Source organism: Scatophagus argus, chromosome 4 (assembly GCF_020382885.2).
Source record: "Scatophagus argus isolate fScaArg1 chromosome 4, fScaArg1.pri, whole genome shotgun sequence".
Taxonomy (NCBI): Eukaryota; Metazoa; Chordata; class Actinopteri; family Scatophagidae; genus Scatophagus; species Scatophagus argus.
The window spans coordinates 1,579,147-1,605,693 of record NC_058496.1 but is presented as its reverse complement, the minus strand read 5'-3'; the positions used below and the strand labels follow the sequence as shown (position 1 = coordinate 1,605,693).

General features: G+C 44.5%; 1 protein-coding gene across 4 annotated transcripts in view; it reads left to right on the top strand.

Moving 5' to 3' along the window:
- The window catches only part of ncor2 (nuclear receptor corepressor 2), a 74,017-nt gene that overhangs the window by 20,283 nt on the left and 27,187 nt on the right, over positions 1-26,547 (top strand). For all 4 annotated transcript variants that reach the window (XM_046386719.1, XM_046386720.1, XM_046386717.1 and 1 more), the window contains exons 4-15: positions 1,155-1,329; positions 5,743-5,925; positions 9,689-9,802; positions 14,645-14,701; positions 15,125-15,177; positions 18,338-18,404; positions 19,557-19,729; positions 19,897-19,990; positions 21,455-21,633; positions 22,348-22,402; positions 22,505-22,603; positions 25,047-25,183. In XM_046386719.1, the coding sequence (XP_046242675.1) occupies positions 1,155-1,329; positions 5,743-5,925; positions 9,689-9,802; positions 14,645-14,701; positions 15,125-15,177; positions 18,338-18,404; positions 19,557-19,729; positions 19,897-19,990; positions 21,455-21,633; positions 22,348-22,402; positions 22,505-22,603; positions 25,047-25,183 (1,386 nt within the window). The remainder of the gene's footprint in view (positions 1-1,154; positions 1,330-5,742; positions 5,926-9,688; positions 9,803-14,644; positions 14,702-15,124; positions 15,178-18,337; positions 18,405-19,556; positions 19,730-19,896; positions 19,991-21,454; positions 21,634-22,347; positions 22,403-22,504; positions 22,604-25,046; positions 25,184-26,547) is intronic.

Genomic DNA, 26,547 nt, shown 5'->3' with positions numbered 1-26,547 from the left:
TGCTATATTTAAAACCATTAGATGGTTAAATGTAACAGTGAGTCACCGTTTCCAATGTTCTTGCTTCTTTCCACAACAGAGTGACCCACTGCATGTTCCCATTTGCAGAAAAAAATGGTGATTACTTTATGATGATTCTGTTTGAACTGAATCAAGCCAGCTGGCCTTTGTGTGTGTGTGTGTGTGTGTGTGTGTGTGCGCGCCTTGAACACAACAGTAAAGATTTAGGTCAGCCTGATCCAAGGCTGTAACTGCCATCCTTACAAACGTGTCTTTGTGTGGTTAAATGTAGCCTGTGTAAATGGGATTTGATTAGGCCGTGTTTAAACAAAACCAGCGCTGAGCCTCATCTCTCTCTCACAAGATCAATATTGTCTCACTGCTACTGGTGGCTTCACATCTTAGATTTGTCCTGGGACATCAGTTTGATTTGACACGCATAATTTAATCTTTTATTGTGTGTTTTGTCACTTGATTTGATTGATTTATGTCTTTGCTCCAGCTCTTACTTGAGTATGCTTTGGAAGTGTTTCTTCTGCTTTTCTCGGCAACATCATAGACACAATAGTCAACCGGCATGGTTAACATTGGTAACAGATGCTGGTTTTTTGACTTTGAAGTCGTGTCATTTCAGTGTAGATGATGTCAGTGTGTAATTTAAATGCATCATGTAGCAGCCGAGCCTAAACTTAAAGCCACCGAGGAGCTGCACAGACAGGCTAATAACTGGCTACCGCAGCCTGACGTCAAGTTGCTTTTCTCCAATAGTTGGGCCTAAGTCAGTTCTTTTGCCACTGTCTAAACGCACTACTCTCACTCAGAATGAATGAGAATACGGGCGTTTGTGCCGCAGCGCCTGATTTGGTCTGAATGAGGCCTTATAATGTTCACATCTGTTCTGAAACATCATTGCAGTTTAGTTGAGACTAAAGTGGACTTAGAGACTCATTGACAACACAAGTCTGGTGAACGCACCAGTTAAGGAAAATGCTGGTCGCGTATTCCTAACATGTGTTTTCTTTCCTCAGCCGTTACATAACTGAACAAGGCCTTATGATATTAATAACTGCTGCCTGTAGCTTACAGTGCATTTTGTGCTCTTTCAGCAGCTTTCCATATTTTAATCTGCTTTGTCTGTATCGTTTCTGTTGCAGAGGACAAGAGCAGCACATCCGCTATGAGCACATCTACCTGCCAGAGCCCAGCCAATCAGAGGTGGAGTATGCAGAGATCAAAAGGCCTCGATTAGATATGGGACCAGAGTCTCTGATGAGGCCCTCATCCCACCGGGCAGCGTTGCCCCTGGGAGCAGCCGAGGACATAGCAAAGGTTAGTAATCTGTATGTGCTATAGATGGTCTGCAGAATGTTACAGCAAGACGGTTAACATGCATATGACAAATAGCATAGTATTGATTGAATAGAGGGCTGGATGTATCACGCTGGTGTCATTATTTTGGGAGATCGCTGTCAGTAACTCCAGGAGCTTACATTTACAAGAAAATCATAGAAATGAATCCTAATGTAGATGGTAACCACTTTTATCTCAAAACCATATCGACTTTATTTTTGAAATCTTTTGTCTTTTTGATGAAATCTGCTAGCATCCTTCATAAGCACAAAGGATATTATTAGACACAGCACACCAGAAGTCTAAGAAGGGGCTTCTGTGTTGTAGGAGCTGCAGCTCTGAGAGCAGCAGTGAGAAGACCGAGGGAGTTGTGAAACAGCAATTAATAAATAATAGAGCTGACCTAGATTTCAAAAGACTGAGGATGAAGCTGTGTGAACTGCACATCAATACGACTTGTTTGCAGTGTACAGCTGCTGTTGGGGAGGTGTTCCTGACATCACACAGAGTGCTTCAAACTGCCAGGGGAGGCAGACGGCGATGGAATGGTAAATAGATACACCAATAACAGAGCGCACAGGAAAGAAAACTCTTAAGCTAGCAGGGAAATATTCAGGAATGCCAGCAATTCCCCTCGGAGCACAGAGGGCTGTAAACCCATTATATAAGTCATGTCAGATGCAGTCACTTCATAGAACAAGTGCACCGAATGATAGTGCGGACGTAAAGGGAGATACAGCTGAAAATGAGGCAAAGGGCAAGTACAGGGAGACACAGATAGAAAGGGAAAAGGAGGAGTGAGAGGACAAAGACGGTGAAGAAAAGAGGGAGTCGGCCAGTAGTGTCGGACAAAGCTAACGCTTGTATGATGACTCACAGTGAATCAGACGAGGACAAAAGCAGCGTTACTGTACAGCAGTGTGCACTCATCCTGGATCTGTGGCTTAGAAAGTGGATAAGATATCAGATCTCATCGAAATGAGAGACTCCTTCTTGACCGCATGCTCTTAAAAATTTGTCAGTCTTGCCTCATGTGGCTCAAAGAGCGAGCAGTGCCGGTGGTGATGGTTAAGATACTGTGGAAATCAAATCCCGACTGACTGATGCTCCATTCAGAACAGAACTGTGATGCTGGTTAAACCGCTTTTGTGGCTCCACCTGAATTAGGCCTGTGCTGATTGACTGTTGGATTGTATAATGATGATTGGTTTTGATCTGATTTTGTTGCTTCCTGTTGGGAAAGGACACACTTGGTCTGGAACAGTCACTAATCTGCGTGCTTGATAAGTTTTCTCTTTTGTTGTACAAAATGCAATCGCTTCTGTGTGTCTGTTGGTCGCATTAAGGTTCAGGTGGTGTCTCATGGAAACATGCAGGAAACTTCATCAAATTTGGCACAAACTTGAACTGTTTTGAATGTTTTTCTGAATTCTGGGTGATTTGGCACAATATGACCCCGATGAGATTCAGCTTTGAAACCCAATCTGACAACACTCGCCTCAGTTTCAGTAGCTTTGTGCACCCGCCTGCTGTGTGCTCTGCATAAGAGAGGGCTGGATGTCCGATAGAGAGGGAGACTATTGTGAACATGCACATTCTAGCATGAAAACAGGATGTCTCGGGCTCCGCTCCACCGTTGTCCGGTATGCATACGATCAGTCACTTGGGCTGGTGTGAACACATTTACTCAGACACCCAGAGGTTATTTAAAGAAAAACAAACAAACAAAAAAAGCCTGATGCATGCGGAGCCGGAGGCATGATGCAGTGGTATGTTCTGAATGTGACGGGGGTCGTGGAGGGCGTATAAGCTGTAAGCTGTGCTGGGCCAAGGGCTTAGCTATGGGCCCGTGACCTTTTCACACTGTGTCACAGGTGTAGTAGCTGTTGATGTGCTGCTGTGCTGCTGACACGATCAGAGGACAGTGTAGGGCACAAGACCAGAGGGAGAGCTGAACAGTGCTGGAAAACACAAGACTACTTTTGACTCCATAGTTTTGCCCCACCATCAGGTCCCTCATAGTTTAACACTCTAAACATTTGCGTCAGCTGCCCGATTGTGGCAGAAATCACAATCACCATTATTGGATTGTATTTTACACGATTACTCACTGATGTTGGAAACATCAATGACCCTTACGAAAAATACCCAAAAACTTAATATAATTCAGCTAAAAAACAAAAACAAAAGAAAAGCGTAGAAACATAACGGGCAGTGGCTTGCTTGACGAGATTTTCTCAAGCAGGGGCTCACTTGACCGCGAGGGCTGTGTATCGGTACATGGGGTTACCATTCAGTACGCTGATAAATTGTGATTTCTGTAAGCAGTTGTTTAAAAGTCCTGTGTTCTCTGTGCTGTCTCAGTTCACGTTGTCAAAAGCCTGAAGAACACAACACTGCCACCTAGCTGTCAGGGGTTTAAACACGACGCAGCGTCGAACATGAGCCACAAATGTGAGCTAATAATAAAATAAAATAAATAATAATAGAATTTTAAAAAAATCTATCATGAAAGAATTGAATATTGAGAAACAGCACTCAAATGTTAAGCTCATTGTGGCACAACGATTGTTTTGTATCAATGTTCTTGTTTTCATACGCGTTGGAGGCAAAAACGGGAATTGAAAGTAAAATTTAATGGATTTCCCAGCCACACATATTGTTGCATAACGATACCTGGTTTGACAGAGCACGTGGGCTGTGACCCCACCAGGAGGGCCGCAGTGTCCTTTTGTGTGTTAAGGTAGATTGGATTTATGTGACTTGCGGGACAAGCGTGGGCTTCTCTTTTGAGGACGACCCCTCAACATCCTCTGCCTCTGACATTTTCAATCACAGCGGGTCTGCGGGGGCCACAATGCAGCCTGCCTTGTCCAGAGTAGCCCACTTACATAATGTTCATTTCAGACGTTTAAAAATAACGCAGAACAAAAAAACCCACCGCTCAATCACATGCTCGGTGGAGGCTGCAACCCTCACGCATGAAGATGATATGAGCACACAAATGCTGCCCCTGCACAACAAGTGGGCCCTCTCTTACCATTTGTGTGTGTGTTGTTGTTACATAAACAGGCGCATGTAACAGCAGCTCCATCTCTGCTCTTGACTTGGACGTGAACAGACTATTCAGCTTAAAGCCTGATCCACCAGAGTTTTATGGGCTTTTCAAAGGTGCAAGTGGACCAAAACAGCCGTCAAACTGTCGAGGAGACGTCAGGCAACTTGACAGTCTGACAGGCTGATGAAGTCCAGGTTCATATGAAACACCAACAGTTGCCTGTGGTCTAAACAACAAGAGGTGATGGACACATCATCCACTGCTACAACAGTGTAACGTCTACTCGTCTCCATTACAGCTTAAACCTTTAGTATATTAGAGTTAGAGTGACGTAAGGAATTGGTGACAATTTTGCTAATAAGCTCAAAATTCACTGCTTCTAGTTTTGCTGGTTTTCTAGTCTTCTGTAGGTACGCATGTTAGTGTTGTTATTATCTTTTACACTCGGCTGAAGGGTAAAAGTTGCTTTATTGGTATGAGTGAAATGTAAAATCTTGGGCCGACGCTGAGCTGAAAAGGGGTTTATATTACGAGTGTGCGCTCAGGGTGTGCAGTGTACATGGAAGATAATTGGTTTGATGAATCACTTCTCTCATCAGTGCGGCTGCTCAGTTGGTGAGCCTCACTGTGTGTTGTTTGACTGGCAGACGCACACCATTTGCATTTTTCTGTCGGAACACACGGCTTTTAAATATCTCCTGAATTTGAAAAACACACACGTACCTCCCTTCAGATTTACATCCCAAAAAAACCCCCCTGACTATTTCACATTTTAAACCAAGTGGCTTAAACAGAGCCAGCTGCCAGTTGTGCACAATCCTGGCAGAGGAGGCAGTGACCTCATATTCATTAGTGTGGTCTAGTGACACTGAGACACTTCACTGGCTTTCATTACCCACAGGACTTAATTACTGCCGTGTGTTACCTTCCCAGAGGACACACACAGACAGTGTTTGGATGATTTCTTGAAGAGTAACCTACGGACCTTGCAATCAGAGGAGGACAGGAGAGGGAGGACATGGAAAAGTTCATCCCTCTGAGATGGTCAATTCATATCCAGAGGGTCTTCATGCTCTGCTGTGTGTCAGAAACTTTACGCTGACCTGCCATCTGTGATTCATTTGAAAATCCAAACACTGAAGAGACTTGTTGAAGCACATGAAATTCGTCTCTGTCCTCATTCTTCCCTTTCCCTTCAGATTTTTTTAAATGATATTTTTCTTCAATTAAAGTGTAAAATCGAAAATTCTAAGGACAGTGATATGAGACTTGAGATGTGATTGTGAGTTTTGCCATCTCACCTTGTTGCTTTTCTGTCTGCTGTCCCTCTGCAGGAGCGTGGAAGTGCCATGGGGAAACTAGAGCCGATCTCCCCTGTGAGCCCGGTCCATATGGACCCTGATTTGGATCTGGTGCCGGCTCGCTTCTCCAAGGAAGAGCTGATCCAGAACATGGACCGTGTGGACAGGGAGATCACCATGGTGGAGCAGCAGATCTGCAAGCTTCGAAAGAAACAGGTCTGCACACGTATGGATGTGCTTGTAACTCCTTTGACTTGCTTTGTGTGTAGGGATATTAGACTGATGCTATCTCACGTTCTCCTGCTTGGATCTTGGATTTATTTTTCTCAGTAGAGACGTTCTGATGGTCCTGCTGTAAATGCCTCTGGCTTTGGAATGATTTATATTTCTGTCTGAGATATCATTTGTTGTTCTTGTAGCAACTCCAAAGCACGCAATGCATGTCGGTGGGAACATAACGCAGCAGAAAGGCTTTACAATATAGATTACAAAATACATTGTTTGGTTTCTAAAAAAAGAAGACAAATAATGAGCCATACCCGATAGTGTTTACATTTTTTCATTCACTTTGTCGTAAGGAAGTGGCAGCAGGGAAGGATTTGCGGTCTATGTGGCTTTCCTACATTGTAAAACTAAATTTTTGCAGTCCAGGATGGCCCCTTGTGCTTGGCATGCAGCTTAACACAACCCCCCCTTTTTCATGGAAGAGATTTAGGTTGTTTTATGAAGTCATTCATCTGCATTCTGCACATTTTGACCAGGCAGACATGCCTAATAGCACTATGAGGTACCTAACAAGCTTGTAGATGTTGGATTCTTTGCCAGTCCTGGCATCCGTGTTGAATTTCCTTCGTGGCAGGGTTTGGCTTGTTTGAAATGCTCATGTGTGGTTTTCCAATGTGACTTTTCCTGCCAGGCTTCAGTTGGCACGGGTGCATTAAAAGTCCTAAACAGACTTGGCTGTGTTGTAATCGCTGCATTCAAGTTCTGTAGGCGCTTCTTGTGCCACGATTCTGTACACGCACTCCTCCAGGCAGCTGCACTCCCCTTTCTCTTCTCTTCTTTTTGGTTTTTTTTTTATTTAGGAGAAAAGTAGGTTAAAAATATATAAGGCTATAAATAACAGCTTCCCCTCGGGGAGGAGGAGGATTATGGTGGAGGTTTTGTGACTGCTAAACCACTCATATTCCTGCCACACAGTCTCCCTTTTGGCCGCCTGCCATGTTTAGTAGAGAAGCTTCAGGGTTCAGCTCGCACTCGCCACCATGTATGCAGTTATATAAACATACTGTTTGTTATACACGACAAAAAGAAAATCATTATCCAAAAGTAACATTAGGTTGAAAAACATTTTTTATGACAGCCAAATGTCTTGGTCTCCGTTTCATCTGGCAGTATTTAAGTTAATGATATGACTGAACTAAATTGTTGCTATGAATCCACCGTAGCAGCTTGAGCTAACAATGGGTTCACTGACTGATATGAGACCTGCAAGATCCTGTTTAGAGCTGTTGGTTTGATTATAATAAGCTTGATCATGCTGAATGCAAGAAAGACACCCGTAGGTGTATTTACTCTGTGCTGCCTCCAGATCACATACTAATGAGACAAATGCTTAGAGTTTTGGTCTAAGTTGAGATAAATTAGCTGCAGCTTATCAAATCTGCCAACAACATTTCACCTGTGGACAGATAAAAACGAGACGCCTGCTGTCTGAATGATTTGTACATTTCTCTTTGTTAGAGCGTCGCTGTGAAGGATTTAAGGGCAGGCGGGGAATATAATATTCATAAATTTATTCAAAAATATTTGATGAGTACTTTGAGGTTTTAGTTTGGCCCTTGTCCCATCTGCTAAGACAGAGCAGGAAGGGTTTACGAGCTGAACTGCAGCCATGTTGTCTCAGCACTGGATGCAACGAAACCCTCACAGTGTTGCTTTAATAGGAAAGACATAGTATTTAATGAATCTGTTGTTTTTTTTTATATGATGTTAGAAGAAAAACCAAAATGAAACCACCTATCAGACTTGTGAATGATTGAGAGTTTAAGCTCTGCTGCTTAAATCACAACCCCTGCCTCCCTCAATACACACACACACTGTTTTTATGGATATTTTCTTACAGTCCGGCTCTCTTGAAGCATTAAAACATCTGGACTAATTAAGCGGCACGGTAAAACTTTATTTAAAGAGCCCTGGCAGAGTTGGTGAATGGGCGGGGGTTAAGGCTTAGGTTACCGCCAGCCTGTGTCATGTCAGCCAGGCCCAGGACGGCTGGTTTATTTTGTTTTACTCTGCGGCGGGTTTGGAAGGGGGGGTGTCTCTGTGGGAATGTCTATGTTTGCCTCACCAGATGCATATCCAGGCCTATCATGGCATGTGATGATTCATCTTGCTCCACTCTCATGTGGATCCTCTGGAGGCCTCCCCTGTCAGGAGATGAGGAGGAGGAGGAGGAGGAGAAGGGAGGAAGTAAAGGGGGGGTGGGGTGTTGACTTAACTGTAGATCAGCTATATGCACGCCACTCGGCCTGCAGACAGCTGAACACACTCAGCCTCTGTCTCCAGCTCGTAGTCCGGACGACATACAGACTGTGTCCAAACAATTTTGGCCAAATTATGATGTCAGGGATTTTTATTTATTTATTTATTCATTTATTTTGAGTGTCACAAGGTTGTTATGTTCACTTGAGCAGAGAATTATTTTTGTTGGTGTGATTTTGGTAGTTGATTAAGTCAAAGCGTGTGTTAAGGCAAAGATGTAGAATATCTCTTTACTGTCTTTGAATGGCTAATGATATTTAAATTTTTGTGATGGTAAAAATGGAGTTGCGGAGACTTTTGATTACCTTAAGACGCTGATTTAGCTGTTAAATATTTGCATATGGTGACTACTGAGCTGTATTGTCATCTTTTACTCAAATATCTGGTCTTTTAGTCTTGCTTTTTACAAACATAAATGGTGCTTTTTCAATAAAAAGTTGTTAACCAGTCTCAAATACCAAACCCCATTTTTTAATGCATTTTATATTCAGGTGAAATCCCAACTCTGATTTAATGCATAATACAGCAGCACCTTCTGCCTTCTTTATGCGTTCAAACTGCTGTTTTCTGAGTCCCATTAGAAAATTTTATGTATAAATAATTCAGAAGTGTGAATAATTTTCATCTCGTTATCACAGGCAGAAAAAAGTAGGTACTTGCTGCCACATGCTGCTTATTGACATGCTCAGGTGTGGGAGGATTAATGATCTTCACTGGTCCATTTACAGCTCTTCAGCATCTGGACAGATGACACCGCCTCTCTAATGCTTCTTGTTCGCGTTTATAATTAGCCTTTTCAGTTTCTGATAGCCTTCAGATCTGCCGAAGATGTAAAAAGTGTCTAAATGTAAATAGGCTATCACAGCCAAATGCTGCTTTTCTTTCTATATGCTGTTTAGCTTCTTTCTGACTGTCAGAGCAAGCAGATATGTGAACTGAAGTGACTGTAGTGAAACATAAGCATTGATGGACTTCAGCCCTGTACAACTTTTCTGTGTTTGGTTCACTGTTCACAGCAGACTACAGTCTCCAAGTCCAGGTTAATTAGACACTGTGGATGTTAGCTCGAGGAACTTGCTGTTTTTCAGGACTCGTCTGGTGTTCATTTCCTTGCCTGTGTTTTCCTTTCTTTTGTCTGCTCCTTTTTCATTGGATGCCCCAGCCACACAGCAGGCACTGGCTTTGTTTACATGCAGTTGTAGTAAGTCTTTGATTAACTAGGCCCTGGGGAGTTAATAGCTATTACGGATAATAGGACAGTTAGTCTCATCCCTGTTGGAGAGCTGGTGGGGAGACGGTTTATCTAACATGCAGTCTGCAGCCCCGCAACAGGAACTGGTGAGCCACAGGTTCTTCCTGGAAGATCAGGGTCCGTTTGGATTTGTTAAGTGTTAACCGTCATCTGTGTGTGTGTGTGTGTGTGTGTGTGTTACAGCAACAACTGGAGGAGGAGGCTGCAAAGCCCCATGAGCCAGAGCGGCCCATCTCGCCGCCCCCCAGTGAGGCCAAGCACCGTAGCCTGGTGCAGATCATCTACGATGAGAACAGGGTCAGTAAAGTACACACACACACACAGACCAGATCTGTCTGCCACACAAGCCTTGCATTTGATTTTGGTTTCACTTGATCACATGTGCAATGTTTTCATCACCACACGTGAAGGAGACAAGTGAGAGAGTTGGGTGCTTTCCTGTCATTCAGTGTTATTTCACCGGGCTGATGCAAGATAACAAACACAACTGAGGCACACAATTACAACCCCTGAATGTTCTCTGCGGTCAGTGATAGGGAAGCCAGTTTCGGACAGGGGGACCAGGAGTGGGGTCCCAAAGAGTGAACCGTTTTCGTTCTGTTTTTCCTTACGTCTCATAGACAGTGTGCAGATTACTTCTGTAGCTTCTATAATACTGAATGTAATACTGGGGCTCTGAAGGGACTTTTGTTTTTTGTCTTGGACATCCGTCATTTTCATATTCCTCAAAACCCCCTCGTCAACAAACGCAGAACGGGCCACAGAGTGTTCACCTCCCACCTGAGTCTCCACTCTTTACTGTGAGGCAGGGCAGAGCTCTTGTCTAACAGAATAAGCTACTAAAGGTCAACGCAACAGGCTTGATGAATCACACACAGACAGCCTGGAACAAATCTTTGTCTTTTATCACATGTGCAAGTACAACAAGTTAATCATTTCTTATAGAAAAGAGAAAAGGCACTGCTGAGAGGTCACAGGAAGCAGTTTGGAAGTGTTAAGTTCATGCTGGTCGTTATATGCAGTGCTACCCCATGCAGGAGGTATGGAGTGATTCTCGGTGCTCTCGGTCCCCCTGGTGGTGAACTGCACAAGTCTTCTTTTTACTGAAATTGGCATGTGAAGCTGTACTGCCCCCCTCCCGCTTCAGCCTCTTTGAACAAGCTAGTAGTGACGTTGAAGCTGGTGACTTCAGTGGATGTTTTAAGCAGCTTCTCTGTAACATTCAGAGCAAACATTCACACTGCTTCGGCGTGATTGAGCAGCAGCCCCAGGCCTTCCTTGACCAGATGGTACACAGATAAACACCATAATGCTGTGAGAAGCAGGGGGTGTGCCTCACAGCTTCCCTCCTTACCGTCATCAGTCCTCACTAAATTTCAGCACTTTTACGCAGCAGCAGGCCAGATTGCTTAAGACTCATTTGAAAGTCTTGGAGTTGAAGAATGACTCATGGCTTACTCCACAATGCAGCCTGACCTCTGTAACACTTTCCACTTCCCTCTACTGGCGGTGTACTCTGGCCTAGTGCCTCCTCCCCCTCTGAGCTCACTATCTCTCTCGCTCTCTGGACTTAACCTGCTTCCTCAGCTGTTTTCTAGTTTTGCTCAGGCTCCGCCCGATATGACACAGTGACACTGTATCATTGTATTTCTGTTCGTTCTCTTTGCCGCCGTAACGTGTTGTCGAGCACTAAGTTCTAATTGATAAGCATCTCTTAGGCTCAGTTTACACTTGGGATTTTGAGCCACTCATATCCTGATAAAATTCCAATGAGATTTAACTGTGTGTCTCCATTAGTCAGATCTGATTGCATCATTTTCCCTGACTACGTGCAAATCAGGGCAGCTCTGCTCCAGCTCAGAGGTCGTGTGTCTGCATTGCTTTGTTTGCACGCCATGCCGTGATTTCAGTGTCACTTTAGCTGGAGGTTTACGTTTGTGGCTGTGTTTCAGGACCACAACATGTTAACTCCACCTGATGAGTGCAGTGTGTACCACAGTGTAAAGTTTCCTAAAGAAATCGCACTGCCCAGCGTGCTTTGGCAAAGTCCTGTGTCTAACTCATTCATCCTCCACCTTTCTGTGCAGTCACATATTTCCAAATACAATTTTTTTCCTAACCGTCAGAAAGTATTTTTTGTGACTAAACCTAATCAGCCTACAGCCTTTATTGTCAGATAAGCTCCTGTTGTCGGGCACTGTGTTGATCACAAGGGACTCTGAAATTGGCCTTTTCTACCGAGCACTTTGTTAACAGCCGGGAGCAGTGAAGATTACGTCCTGGAGAGACATTTACCCTTTCAACACGTGACTTGAATGCTTTTGAAATTAATTTTAAATCGGATTGATATCCAGAAAGGTGCATGAAGTGGTGATGTGTACATGTGGTAATAACATTACATTAAAGTTTAATGTTGCCTGTCAGACTTGTGGCGTGTGCACATGTATGAGCAGTCTCCCAAATGAGCGTTTTTAATGGCCAAGTGGATGTGATGAAATCCACCAGTCAAACACTGGCCCAAATAATAAATGCTTACATAGACATTTGTTTCAGTAGAAGATGTCCTGCACTGAAGTGATGATACCAAGCTGTAAGCTGTAGTGTAAATGAAGTAAAATGAATTAATTGATGAATTAATTTGCCTTGAATGCTCCTACAGTTTGGCTGCACCGTTTAGACTTGCATAAAAAAACATGAAGAACTTGTGTCTTCTTTTCCTTCTGTTTTGTTTTGTCTTGATTATCAGGAACTCCACAATTGATTTTTCAGCTTAATTAACTCTTAACAGGTTCATTTGAAATGAATTTTGTGCACAGGTAAAGTATTTTACGTGGTATTAATTTTTGTGCACGTGTTGTAAGGTTTCTGATGCCTTGTTACGCAAGTAGTCAAAGAAGAACAACTTCCTCCTTTGGTGTTGTGGTCGTCTGTTGCAGTTGTTGGCACAACGCTTGTGGGTTTAGGGGAAATTTGCTGTTGGACTGCAGGCAGCATTTCCTGTGCTGTGAGGATGTAAAGTGCATAAATAAATAAATGGCAGGTTATACTACAGCTCGGTGACGGCCTCACTCTGGCTGCAACACTTGATTATTTTGGTGGCAGATAGCCCTTTGCGGTTAGCTTGGCAGGTGTTAATTTTGGCCTGAGTGTGTATGTGCATATATGTACAGTAGGTATTGGTGTGTTGAAACATCTGGCTATAATTACTGCAGCCTCCACATACCTTTGTTGAGCTGGTGTCTTCTGTCTCGGTGTGTCATCAGCTTTCCCAAACAGCCTGTTGTCAAACCTTGGGGAAGGCTCAGCTAAAGTTCACTCTTCTCATATTGGGGACGTAGCCGTCACATTAGCACAAGAAGAGACGGCCCACCGAGGCTGCATTATCATAATTCTGTTGAGCTATGGCAAATCCTCATGGCCGCTCTGTAGCGCTCTCTTCTTTTCACTCTTCTTCTCTGCTGCGTTCTTTTCATGGGAGCCACCAAGGTTTTGTGGTGCTTAGATTTCAGGTGTTATTTTTACAGGTGTGCCCAGAGTTTTCTCGTGTTCAGTGTTTTATTTAGGGGATCATGTGATCCACTTGGGGGCTGAGGGGTGGATGGAGGTTGTAATTGAATTACTGGAGCCGGCCTCTCTGTCTGGTTCTTGTGATGAGTTGGTGTGTGTGTGTGTGTGTGTGTGTGTGTGTTTGTTTGTGTGTGTGTGTGTAAGTGTGAGAGAGGCAGAGATGGATGAAGACCACAGTTAGCACACCAGCAGCTTTTCACACTTTCAGAGAAAAAGCTACTCTGCACAGTTGGATGTCAATCCTCGCTGCTAAATCTGTCTTTCCTAGTATTTAATATGAAGCCATACTTCGAAGGTTTTGAGGACAGTGTCATGAATTTGTTTGAAGAATCACAGCTAGGAAATGAAGAGAAATCCTCGATTCTGCCCCATCCCTGAGGATGAAAGGCTGGTTTTAATAATTGCAGTTCATTAAGTGCTCTCTGGGGCAATTCTCAGCAGCCTGTTACACCTACTCACTGATGAGAAGGCAAAAGGAAAAACATAAATGAATGTGAAAGGAAAAGACTGAATGAAGCATCATGTTACTGCACTTGCATTTGAGTGATATGTAAAGTGTAGCGTTTGGTGCTTCACCCTGGCTTCTCTCAGAGCAGTTTTAAAACCAGAGCCGTGTCATTTGGCTTCACTCGCAGGCGACCCAGCTGGAAGGCTTTCGCTGAGTCCTCTGGGGTCTCACGCCCACCCCTGTTGGCGTGAGTCTCTATAAACTCACATCCCAAACACCTCCTGTGTTGTTACCTCTCCAGTGAAGGCAGAGCCAGAGGGACGTGACACAGTGTGTGGTGGAGAGTAAAGGTTGACATGCACACACCGGCAGGTTGTGTTTCTGTTATCAGCTGTGAGGTCCCCCTCGCTGTCCCTCGTCCTGTCCGTGAGTGTGTCGCTCTCACTGCGTGGCCACTGGAGGAAATAAAGTGAGATGGAAAGCATCAGAGCATGCGGCGCGTCAGCCGGCACAGCCTGTTTGATCGATGGAGTGGAGGGGGAGTGTGCAGAGTGAGAGGGCTAGTCTGGGACGCTGCTCACACTTTGGTCTGCTGTGGCTAAATATAAAAGCATGGAGCTGCGGGGAGGTCATTTCGCTGCCCGGCATCACCACACCTCTCCTGGAGTTTTTGTTTTAAGGCTGATTGTTGTAAGCTGGAGGTGACATCTTTCTGTCGTTCATCAGTTGCCTCTTGCAAGATAAGCACCAAAGCCTTTTAGCCCCCCCTACGCTTGCTGTTTTTTTTGCTCTTCCTCTCCCACTCACTTTCTCTTTCACTCCCACTTCCTGCCTGCCTGCTCCTTCTCTCTCTCCCTCCCTCCCCCCTCTCTCTTCAGGGGAGGTGAGTAATCTTTTCCCTGGGAGAGAAGAGAGAGAGCTGTGGCCCAGCTTCAGTTAAAAGCTCTAATAATAGTCGGTGCATTCATCTCTCCATCTCTCCGTCCATCCATCGGTCCATCCAGCAAGTGGTGGTGGTGTTAGCCGTAGCGACCAAATGAGCGTGCTCACTGCGTTGCCGTGGTGACGGCAGAGGTGCAGGCGACCGGCTAATGTACGACTTGTGTTTGTGTTTCCCTCACCAGAAAAAGGCAGAAGAAGCTCACAGGATCCTGGAGGGACTGGGACCCAGGGTAGAACTGGTGAGTGAAGATTTTATGTCTTGTTTCTGTTTTTAGCATTACTGACTCGTGAGAACGTGTCGGGTTAAAGGGATTAAAGATGCTTCGGACTTCTTGGGCACACGTTTTGTTCTTATTTAAATAAAATCTGACTTTTGCTGCAGTTCAAATTCCCTGACCGCCTTCGTTTGAGGTAATATGTTTTCATCTCTTTCTTGTCTGTGGAGAACAATCACGTAGCGTGAATTGGATCATGTTGTCGGGCTTCGGTCATTCATGTTATTCAAGGAATACTAAAAAAAGAAAAACCCGTTGAAGTTCTTCACTTATTTGGGCCAGAATCATACTGACGGGATGTTGGACTGAACGCTTGGCCTTTTTGAAAACAGGTACATCTTCTGAAGTAAAGACTGTTTGATGTGTTTGTTTCTTCTTATGTTCCAGCCTCTGTACAATCAGCCTTCTGATACCAAGCAGTACCATGAGAACATCAAAATGTGAGTCTGTCACTGCACATGCATGCACACTGGCACAGTCGTAAAGCAAAAAACTGTTGAAGAGTTTAACCGTGGATACGCGAGCTCTTCTAAATAATGCGCTTTGTTTGTTTGTTTTTTTGTTTTATAATTCTCTGTAACCTCAAAACTACTACGAGTGGAAATTGAAACTCGGTGACCTTAGCAGCTATCGATTCCCGTAGTGGTTGTTTATTGCCTCTGCGAGAGAGGCTCACCACGCCCACAGCTCGACTCCCCTTTCCCTTCACCAAATGGCATTTCAGGAGGAGATGTGAAATTGTCAATATGTCAACTCTGTAATGAAACTAACTGGAATACACTTGTGTGTCGAGAAGGGATGAGCGGATGGACGTTTGTTTCTGTCTGTGGTCACCTCTCTGTGGCATCCATCAACACGTTTATCACTTTAATGTTGCAGCTGCTAAAGCTGGAGCTCATTCTAATAACTGTATATACTTCTGGGTCGCTTAATCTATAATAATACATCACCTTTTTATAAAATATAATATAATCCAAATCTGCAAAAGTTTAAATGAATACAGTGCAGTAAAAAGTAGAAGATTTGCCTCTAAAATGCAGCGGAGTGAAAGTGTAAAGTAGCAGAAAACGGAAACACTTAAATAGAGTGCGAGTACCTCAAAATTGTATTTAGGTGCAGTGCTTGAGCAAATGGCACTTCCATCACTGATATTTCTAAATATGCATATCTCTTCCAAATATGGAGTTGAGTTTTTCCTTTTTGATTATTCAAACTTTCAGATGACACAGAAAGTAGCCGCTGTCTGTTGGCTTCTTCCGCTGCTGAGCTAACAAGATGGCAGATTGAAGACACATTTACTTTCTGGCCACATAAGAAATAAATTTTAGGTTAAAAAAAATGAAGTCAGCAGCCCTCATTCAGGTTTTTTGAAGTGGGGTAGTACGTGGTACTTCTCCACAGTCAGTGTATTACTGCAGTAGATGGCGGTCGACACACCCTCATCTCAGAGAAGCAGCAGGAAGAAGTTAAGTGCTGCTGTGGACGGGGATAGCAGCAAAATATACACACACAATATATATATATATATATATACTATACTATACTATACAATATATACTGCTGAAAGAATCAGTAGCAGTTGAAGTTTACAGTGTGTTTAGAAGATTTTCACCACTTCATCTCGATGTCATACTGGCCAGCTTGGCTAAAATCACTTCGGGTTTAAGTTTTTTGTCCCCGATATGATGACATGAAACAGCAGGTTGCCTTTCACGGCGTCAGAGTTGTGTTTGCCGAATGATAAATAAATCATGTCATTTTCACGTGTTAGAGTGTGTCTGCAGTAAGCACAGCAGAGAGCACACAACTTTGTGTGGCTGCCATGTCTATCAGCGAGGCTTATGTGCATCTGTAATCTTTTAAGGACCATAATTGACCCCTGCACATCAAAGCGCCGGAGCAGCTCGTCTCCGCCGTCGAGCTTCGGCCACTGTGGCAGACCACAAGATGTGTGTGAACGTTGGCCACACACTGCTCTGTCTTCACTGCTTTTGATCCCTGCACCGTTTGATCAGTATTATTGCCTCAAAGGAGTTAGCTGAAAACTCTCCTGTGTGTGTGTGTGTGTGTTTGTGTGTGTGTTATTGAATACCAATGTGTCACTTTGACCCAGCACAGTTGACTTCTTTGTTTTGCTGACCAGTTCGATAACCTTGGCACTGGTCCCTGTTGGGATAGATGAGTACGAGTATCTGTGGAGTCCCTGCACACGTGTTGTCTCCACCACCACTCAGCTGACGTCCTTTGGTGCTGCACGGCATAAACCACGCAATATCCCTTTTTATTCATATTGATACCGACTCACTACGTCTTAGCCTTTGTTACCCTCGGGTTATGAACTTCTTTGTAAGATACAAATGTGTAATTATCAGTTATTGGCTGAAAATGATCCATCCACACTCTTAAGTCAAACAAGTTGTCGTTTAGTTAATTTTTGTGATAATCTGGCTCTATTTATTGATCTATTTAGGGAGGTATTGTATCAAAGTATCACAGCCATAATTTGGGTGCTGTGGCAGCACAAGCCGTTGTTGACAGTATCCTTTGCATATGCAGTCTACGATGAACACAAAATCAAACTTTGAAGTCTGAAAAGGTTTCGCTCAGCGTACTCATACTGTTGGAGAATCTGTGTGTGTGTGTGTGTGTGTGTGTATAACGAATCTTTCAGCCGTCTTGTTTTGGAGGTATTATGCTAAATTAGTGTTCTCCGATATCTCAGAAATGGCACAGGCTTTGAGCAGGACAAAGGAAAGCTTTTGCAGGGGTTCAGTGCTGCTAATCTCTGCCTTTGCCATCTGGTCTCCAGAGGACAATGCCATCTCTGTGTTTAAAGGGCTTAATCTATCGGTCCTGTTTTTGCCATACCGAGTTAATTCTCGCCCATTAGGTGTGCGTATCGACAGTATCTGGCTGGATTTGGCAGTATGTGCTCTTGCAGTGGCTTGGCTCACTGTGTGTCTGTTTGTGTGGGAGTGTTTATGTAGGCTGGGGGTTGAGGCTGTTGGTTTAACTTTTGTGGTTTGTTATTTCAGATAACATATTTGGGAACTGAAGAATAGGTCATCCTGTGTGTTTATCCCTCTAGACCCTAAATGCTGTCCAGTTTTCACCAAACTCATTCACCACCAGTAGCCCACTTCCTCGCCTCCTGTCCTTGCCTGTGACCTGAAGGACCCCGCGGCTCAGCTGAAGTGACTAATGTAGAATAAGATTACATTAATCAGCAGGGAACGTGACCTTACAACTGACAGATTAAGTGTCAGGAATAAAATTCTGTCTCGCAGCACAGAAAGAGACGAACTGAGTGGCTGCCTAAGGAGATTACTGGCCCTGACCTTTATTTGAAGCACTGTGGCTGGCTGTTCCCAGAGCAGACAAGTTTTATAAGTTTGGCTCACCTCGCTGTCCTTTCCACCCGGGAGCAACTTTGAGTTTATCGAGCAATGGCATACAAGGGCAGGACAGGCACTGTTTGTGTGTGCGTTTGTCAGAGTGAGGCATCTAGCCTGAAATGTTTTCCTGGATGTCCTAACTTTATCCTCTGTTTCTTCCATCCTCCTCTTACTTTCACTCCCCGCCCCACCCCCACCCCTGTAGAAACCAGGCGATGAGGAAGAAGCTCATCTTGTACTTCAAGAGGAGAAATCATGCTCGTAAACAGTGGGTAAGTGGAGGGAGAGCTAAACATTTTTGACTCTCTGCTGGGACTCAGCCCGTGATGGATGACTGGTGTGAAACTGGGCCAGCTGCTCCTTGAAGTCAGTGGCCGTTTTAAGCAGACAGGAGTAGAACATGATCTGTTATCAGTGCTGCTCCCTGGGGAAGTGAGTGCTTTTGAAGAAGAAGGAAAAAAATATCCCACACTGTCATTTGGGAAAAGAAAAAATAAAATAAAAACCCCTTCATTTTTATATACTATTGTCGAATTCACTGTCAGCCAAGTGTTTAGAGTGAGCAGGGTTAGTCTGTACTGTTGCCTGCCAGTGATCGAGCGAGACCGAGCCAAAGAGCAGGACTATAAATAAAGTGGGGATCAATGGGGTGAGCTCTGATGCTAAAGCCAGGCGGACATCTTAAAATCAGCTGGCTTGACAGAAAATCATTATTGCTTTTCAAGTTAACAGTTTTACTGCGAAATTTGCATCAATCCGCAAGTGTCACATATGATGGGAAAATAGCTTTCCTTTACTCAAACTGGTGCCAGCAACAGCTCTCTCTTCCTGTGTGTTTATTATGTATTGCAAGTTTACGTGAGTCCAGAAAGAATGGTTGAAATGCAGCACCTGTGTGGAAGCATGCAAGTCGTGGGCGAGCGTCCAGTCTTCTCTGTGCCGATGTGGGGGAGGTCCCTCCTCCTCGTGGGCAGAGTGTGCAGAGACATCACCTTGTGGTTTATGAGCCTCCGGAGGGTCGTGTCTCCACCAGGTTTAATGGTCTGCTTTACAGCCTGACTGTGAGGAAGCTGGGAAAACAGTGAGCTGTCGTCTGCCAGAGTCGCGGCTCAAGGCCAGACTGCCCGTAGAATACCAACATGAAGTCGTAGAGATGGTACATGGTAGGACACAGCAGAGAGCCGGGGAACATTGCTGAATATGACCACTCAAAACAGAACCTTTCAAAGCTCGGGCGGCCTGAAACAGCACTCTGCTTTGGAGGATGTCTTGTTTTAGCACTAACTGTTAAATGTTCTGTATTTGTGCTTCGTCAGACTTGATGCTCCATTAGTTTTGTTTCCGGGGCTCAGAGGGAAGACGGAAAGAGGCATTTAATTGGCTCTGCAGAGGAGTGAGATGTTTGTCTTTGTGTGGCGCTTCAGGAACAGAAGTTTTGCCAGCGCTACGACCAGCTGATGGAAGCCTGGGAGAAGAAAGTGGAGCGCATTGAAAACAACCCGCGGCGCCGAGCCAAGGAGAGCAAGGTGCGGGAGTACTACGAAAAACAGTTCCCAGAGATCCGCAAGCAAAGAGAGCTGCAGGAGCGCATGCAGAGGTGAGATCACAGGGGCTGTGCTGCTTCTGGGGCTGACTTACACCCTTTGATTTGTTGGCTTTTGTTGTTACTGTAAAGAATTTCTGTGGATTTATTTAGCTGTGCCATGCAGGTGGCTTAGTTACATGCGGGGGAATTTTTGATTTGACTGTACTTTGCTTTGGTAGCCGTGTTGGTCAGCGAGGAGGTGGGCTGAACTCGTCTGCAGCTCGCAGTGAACATGAAGTCTCTGAGATCATTGATGGACTATCAGAGCACGAGGTAAGCTCCTCCGTTAAAGATGGTTTGTCTTGCTGCCGTGCAGCTCTGAGTCTCTGAGGTGGTGAATCAGAAAATTTACTGATATGACATGCAAATGTACACACACTATGTACTGTACTTACTGTACGGACAGGAGTAAGTAAGAGAAATTAGATCAGCCAGCTCTCTGTGAAATGATCAGTTTTTGCCCTTCACGTACAAAAACATAAACATATATAATAGTAATAATTCTAACAATAAGCCTTCTTTAAACAGTGCAGCATCATTTTGCCTCAGAGGAACATGCCACCCATTGCTGTCACATAATACAGCCGTTATGCAGATGATGTGGGATACCACTTGAATATCTGTGCTAGTTACGCTAGCAGTGCTAGCCAAGGCTAAATACTGGCTCTGTGAGGCAAGCACAGCTGCTTTCAATTGAAATGCTCCCAAACTTTGATAGTTTCTGGTTTTTACTGCCTGTCTCTCTTTTTACAGTCTCCCCTCTTTTCTCTTTCCTCCATTTATTACGTGCGCAGTTGACACGGCATCAGCTGTTGGTGTAGCAGTAATTATTCACTGTGTGCTCATCTGCTGTGTAATAGTTCTATGATGAGTGTAAACTTGGCGGCTTAGGATGGTAAACATCAGCATGGGGGGCGGACTCATTACTGTGTAACAGCCCGCACATTTAGCTGCTTTTGTTAAGGTGTCAGTCTTGTTGAAGAAAGCATTTTTTGAGTCCTCTGAGGCACATTATGTTAAGAAAGTTGGCCCATCCTGACCTCAAACATGCCTGCCAAATTCCTGCTTTGTGGGCTGACAGGGTTCACACTGCAAAAAATTCAAAAACTCACAGTTTTCACGCCCTTTTTGTGTCCAGTTAAATGCGTACTTGCCTGATTCAGCCGACGCTGTTATTGCCGATAAAAAGCGTACGGTAATGTAACTTGTTATACTTGCTGCAATATGCACACGAAACACAGACTCTGTGATGTGAGGCACTGCTCTTCGTGTTAGGGATAATTGGCGGCCTGAGCAGACGTTGCCGTGATATCCAGTAGTCGCACATTAGACCTGTTCCTCTCATGTCAGCCAGGTCCCATTAAGCTGAGCAGCGTGTCCAATTGGCTTGTCTCGTCTCATGTCAAGGCGAGCGTTGTGCCTTCCCGCCTGCTCAGGATGCCACGGCTCCTCTTCTCTCTCCTAACCTCACACTTTATCTCACCTCGGTGACGTTTGCAGCTCTGTTTCTATGGTGTGAACATTTGACATGTTTATTCTGCGGAGCCACGGTAAACATCCTCTCGTGTCTTCTGAACTCTTACACACTTCAAAACAGAATGTGTTACCACATTATGCTTCTTATAGCACGTGTTCAAATGAGCAGATAGTTTCCCTCTCGAGACCAACCCACTCACTCCAGGATGTTGGTTTCTGCTTGTGTGTGTGTCTGTGTCTCTGTGTGTGTGTGTGTGTCAGAACACGGAGAAGCAAATGCGGCAGCTGGCGGTCATCCCTCCTATGCTGTTTGACGCCGAGCAGCAGCGCATCAAGTTCATCAACATGAATGGATTGATGGACGATCCCATGAAGGTGTACAAGGACCGGCAGGTTATGAACATGTGGAGCGAGCAGGAGAAGGACACCTTCAGAGAGAAGTAAGCAACCAGCCACCTTCTCTGAACAGAAAGCTGACTTCTTTTATCCAGCTGAATTGAATTTGATGAAAATGGACTTAAAATAGCTTTTGATGGCAACATTTTGCTCTCACAAGACAATTTATAAACGGCCTTTAGATTTCTTTTTATGTTTTTCAGACCTCTATATTCAGCTCTGTACATTTTTTAATCAAATCAGCTTCTCACTCTATTCTCAGTTTGAAGATTTCTTTTTAAGCAACAGCATGAAGTGTGTCTTAACTTCTGTGAAGTATGTGTGACCTATGAATGGTCCGTGAGCTGTTGGTGAGGAAGTGAATCTTCCCCTTTCGTGAGAAACGAGAGGAGGCGTTTCACTCTGCCAAATCGAGTCAAGCCCACACAGTAAAATCAGTGACTGTAAAGTCTACCCACATGCAAAAGGAAGAGCTGCAGTTTCTTCTTCTAATAACTGATCCAAAGCACACAGTAAGATATCTGATCGGTAGTACCTGTTGAATTTGATTTTAGGACTAATGCGAGAGTTTTTGTGTAGCTGTAAGGTTTTTATCTATTTAAGGCTGGCTAAATCTTAATTCTGAAATCTACGTTTTCTGCATCAGCACAGGCGTCACCGCTGTGTGTGCTGATCTGTGATCTGCCTCAGGGGAGGCCAGTGACTTTGAATCATCTCAGTGGTGTGATGATGTACATTTCTTTGTTCTGCTCCCACAGGTTCATTCAGCACCCCAAAAACTTTGGTCTGATTGCGTCATTTCTGGAGAGAAAGGTAATGATTCATTTTCTCTTCTCTTCTGAATCATTCAGTCTTCTGAGGAATTTTTTTATTTATTTATTTATTTATTTTTATGACATTTCTTTCCTGTTTCAGACGGTGGCCGAGTGTGTTCTCTTTTACTACCTGACCAAAAAGAATGAAAACTATAAGAACATAGTGCGGAGGAACTACAGGCGTCGAGGAAGAAGCCAGGTACTCCACGCTAATAGTTCATAAAGATGCTCTGTTGTGTATCAAGGCCCAGTCATACTGCAGGTTTTGTGGGCCTTCTGTCCTTCTGTCTTTTCTAAGATGTCCTGCACAGCCAGAAGTCTACTTTTTCTATCATTGGCCATCCAAGAAGTCGTCCTCTGTCATTCAGCGAATCACTTATCTGATGCAATGATGTATTGGACTTCAGAGAAGCGTGGCAGGAATCCAGCGCTAACTTTGCCCCACTCTTTCCTGTGTACTCTGGATGTTACTTAAGACCCTCACAGTGCGCTTTGTGAAGCGCTCGGTGCAGACATACATAGGGTGCACAAAAAGGATTTAAACTCAGCCAAACCAATGTAGTGCTTAAAATGTGTCCTGTCTGCACCAGCACTGAGCTGTTAGCTGGCTAACGGTGGCAGCACTCGTATGCGGGATATTTTCATTTCACTTTATTCTATTATTTATTTTTTTTATTGTTTATGAGAATTCTTGGATATAAAAACAACTAGCTATGTAAATAACAGTAATAACTGTTTGGAAGTAGCACTCCCTCCACGTCCCACCAGGTGGCGCTCTGTGGGCTGCGACCCAGCGAATGGCTGGTTGAAGCCACAGATCTTCTATGATAAAGAGGTCACACAGCTGCTGCTCACCCCGTCACGTCAGCACAGTTTCCAGCGCAGGTCCTTCCCTTTACTAACGAGCTGTCAGTTATTACTTCGATTGTTATGAAAGGAGTTCATATGTGAGAACAGCTTGAGCCTCAGATGAGGTGCCGGCGGTGAAACCCCATGGTGGCAGTGTGAAGGAAATGGCCCATTAATTTACTGGCGACCTTTTCCTGTGGGTACGAGCACGGTGTCTCCTCATCTTTCCTGAGGAAACCTCTGCTCATTACCTGGTGGTTGAGCAGCAGCTAGCGCTAATGGCTCACAGTCACAGAGGGAGGTAGCTACACAGGAGGAACAGGAAGTGCACTGCTATATGTCAGAATGACTGCACCTGAGATTATGTTTGGATAGAACAGAGATGGTGAGGCTAAGTAATGGCTTAATGCAAATGTTAATGAGTTTGTAGCCTCACAAAGTCGTTTTTCCCCACAGTGCTGAAGGGGCTCCTCTGTGTGACTGTCCCTGGATCAGCTTAGGGCATGTTTATACGCAAACTGTTCCCTATACTTGTGGTGGGTAGAGATTATTAGGTTACTGATGCGGGGCGGGATTTGAGCAGCACACGAGGCTGGGAGAGAATTAAGTCCTACTGAGTTACAACCTTAAAATTGTTTTCTGTCTGAGTTCAGAGGGTTTTGGTGTGAGCTGCAGAGTTTTGGAGATAACGACTGTAGAGACGTCTGCCTTCTCTTCGGTTTGATTGAACTTGATGGCTGGAGACTAGCCAACCAAGCCAGCTAAGCTAACTAAGCCTGCTGACGCTACGTTACGCCATTAATGTTTACATCCCTCCGCGTCACTAGCACAAGCCTCTCGTCCATGGGCGGATGCACATTTCCTTCTGCACAGTGATTCAGGAAGAAAATAGTTCCTATGTGAAACTGCTCACAGTGAGCTCTGTGGATTATCTTGAATAACTGGGTCATGATTTTCAAGTTTTTTGTTTTTTGTTTTTTTTGTAAATGTAACATGCAGTCCAGTTTCATTATATCTGAAAATAAATCTCCAATATACATCTCAGCTCACACCCGAACTATCTAGAGGGGTAAACAGCAGTACAGGTAAGAGGTTAAATATGTAGTTTTGATTTTGGTTTCGACTGTCTCTTTAAGGTTTTTGGTCAGACTGCGTGTCTGAACTCTAACCCTAAAAGCCCAGACAGGCAGGAAGTTGGCGAGGAAGTGGTTCTGGGGATATTTTGGAACTTTCGTGTCTGTCTTTTTCTTTTTTCTTTTCTTTTTTTTCTTTTTTTTTTTTTTAAGATCATCAACTATTCTATACTTTTCACAAATAAAAACAAAGAGTCTTTAGAAGTGTGAAAGGTGAGAATCATTTTAATTTTCATTTCCATGATACAGTGGTCGTGTTATCTCATCGAGAAGCCGTTCAGACATCAGTCACACTGTCTGCAGATGTGTGTCAAAAGTGCATTTGCGTCTGAACATTGTTTTAGATAACAGGAAGTGACTCCTCACTCACTGTTTGCAAACAAGCAGAAGGTGTCTGTGGTTACAAGCCATAGATTGTGGCTTGTAATTGCAGAGAAATATCACCAGTAAATGGGCTACGAGTACGATCTGCTTCCTGTAGCAAGCAAAAACAAAATCATTTAGTCTGTAAATTCATCCGGTCTTCTTGTTTATTTGTCCTCGTGTAGAAGCGTGTGTGTCCAGGGTGTTGCGGGTTAGAGTGGAGGTCAGGGTGCTGGTTGGTTATCTGGGATTCTCTTCGTAACACAGCGCCTTGTCGTTTGCTTCTCCTCGTCGCAGCACGGCCAGCAGCAGCAGCAACAGCAGCAGCAGGTGAGCCGCAGCAGCCAGGAGGACAAGGAGAAGGAGGAGAAAGAGAAGGAGGCCGAGAGGGATGAAGACAAAAATGAAGCTGAGGAAAAGGAGGATGGAATGAAGTGAGTTGCCTTCCTTAATAATCTCATTTGTAGTAAATAAAATTCTTTGCATACACACAGTGAAACTGACAGATGCAGCAGTGAAAACCTTTCCGCCACATCGCATGAGCCTCCAACAGTCTTCTCACTATTTTAGAATTGTTCCACGTCCAGGCAAACAGAGTAGGAGTACGTTTTGGCTTGGGGGAGCTCACAGATCTGCAAATCCAATCATTCTGCAACTCTTGAGCTCTTACTCGCGTACCTCCAGCCAGACTTTCCACCTATGGCGAATTCAGGCGTCCGCTCGTTCTCCCTGTTAAAACAGCTGTTTTCCTGTTTACGCTTCTCCCCTTCTCACCGCCATGCCAAGTGTCATTTTTTAAATTCTGGGCTCATTTTGCCCGCCTGGGGTTTATCAGTGGGGAAAATAAGCAGTCTGATGAACCAGGCTGTCACTGTTAGAGGGAAAGTGTGTGTGTGGGTGCAGCGGTGGAGGAGGAGGAGGAGGAGGAGGTGTATTCAGGCTCGGTGCCAGCAAAGGATGCAGAACAACAGATGGAATATCACTGCTTTCTGATGCCTGAAAGATGAAAACGGCAGTATGTCTGTATTCACGCACTCTGTTATGATGTCAGCTGCGCTGCTTTAGTTTCAGGTATTAGCAGTTGTGTTGGACTATAAGCTGACGACGAAGCATCGGTCAGGGGACGCCGTGACTACCAGCACATGCCGCTGCCTCGCTGTCCCCGGCACAGCTGGCTCGCTTATATTTAGGGTGCAACCGGCTCCCCTCTGCAAGATTAATGGAGCTGAGGGAAGATGAATGGAGGTGCCGTGGGTTCAGACTCAGCGGCTGTCTCCTGGCTTGTTGCTGTGCCGGCTCTCCATAAATTATCTTGTCGAATAAAAGAAAGGAAAAAGCAGCGTCTGTGTTCACGGTCTCTCATCGCCTGTCCTCTGTCCTAAAGCCAGTGCAGAGTCCCAACAGCTAAAGGGGAATGGTTGTGATGGGTTGTTTGAATTGAACTTGTTTTGAACGGCCCCATATCTGCACTCGGATAAGACTGTATCACTGTTACTTCACTAGTGAGATTTCTCCGCACTTGTTCTAAATGCACTATGACATCCTGCACTTTTTCTCGTCAGCATACAACAGTACAGGAATTATGTTATTATATTTAATATGTGGCTGCACTGGTTTTGCAGTCTATGATAGCCAAAACTCAGTGACCCATCGCAGCCACAGCAGAAATCTTCCCTCCTCTGTGCTGCAGTCATCCTCAGTTCTCACTTGTGTCAGGAGTTTTGTGAATATTCAGTTGTTTGGTAATGAAAACCAAGTGACAGACCTACAGGGCTGAAAAGTGAAGCCAGTGCAGCAG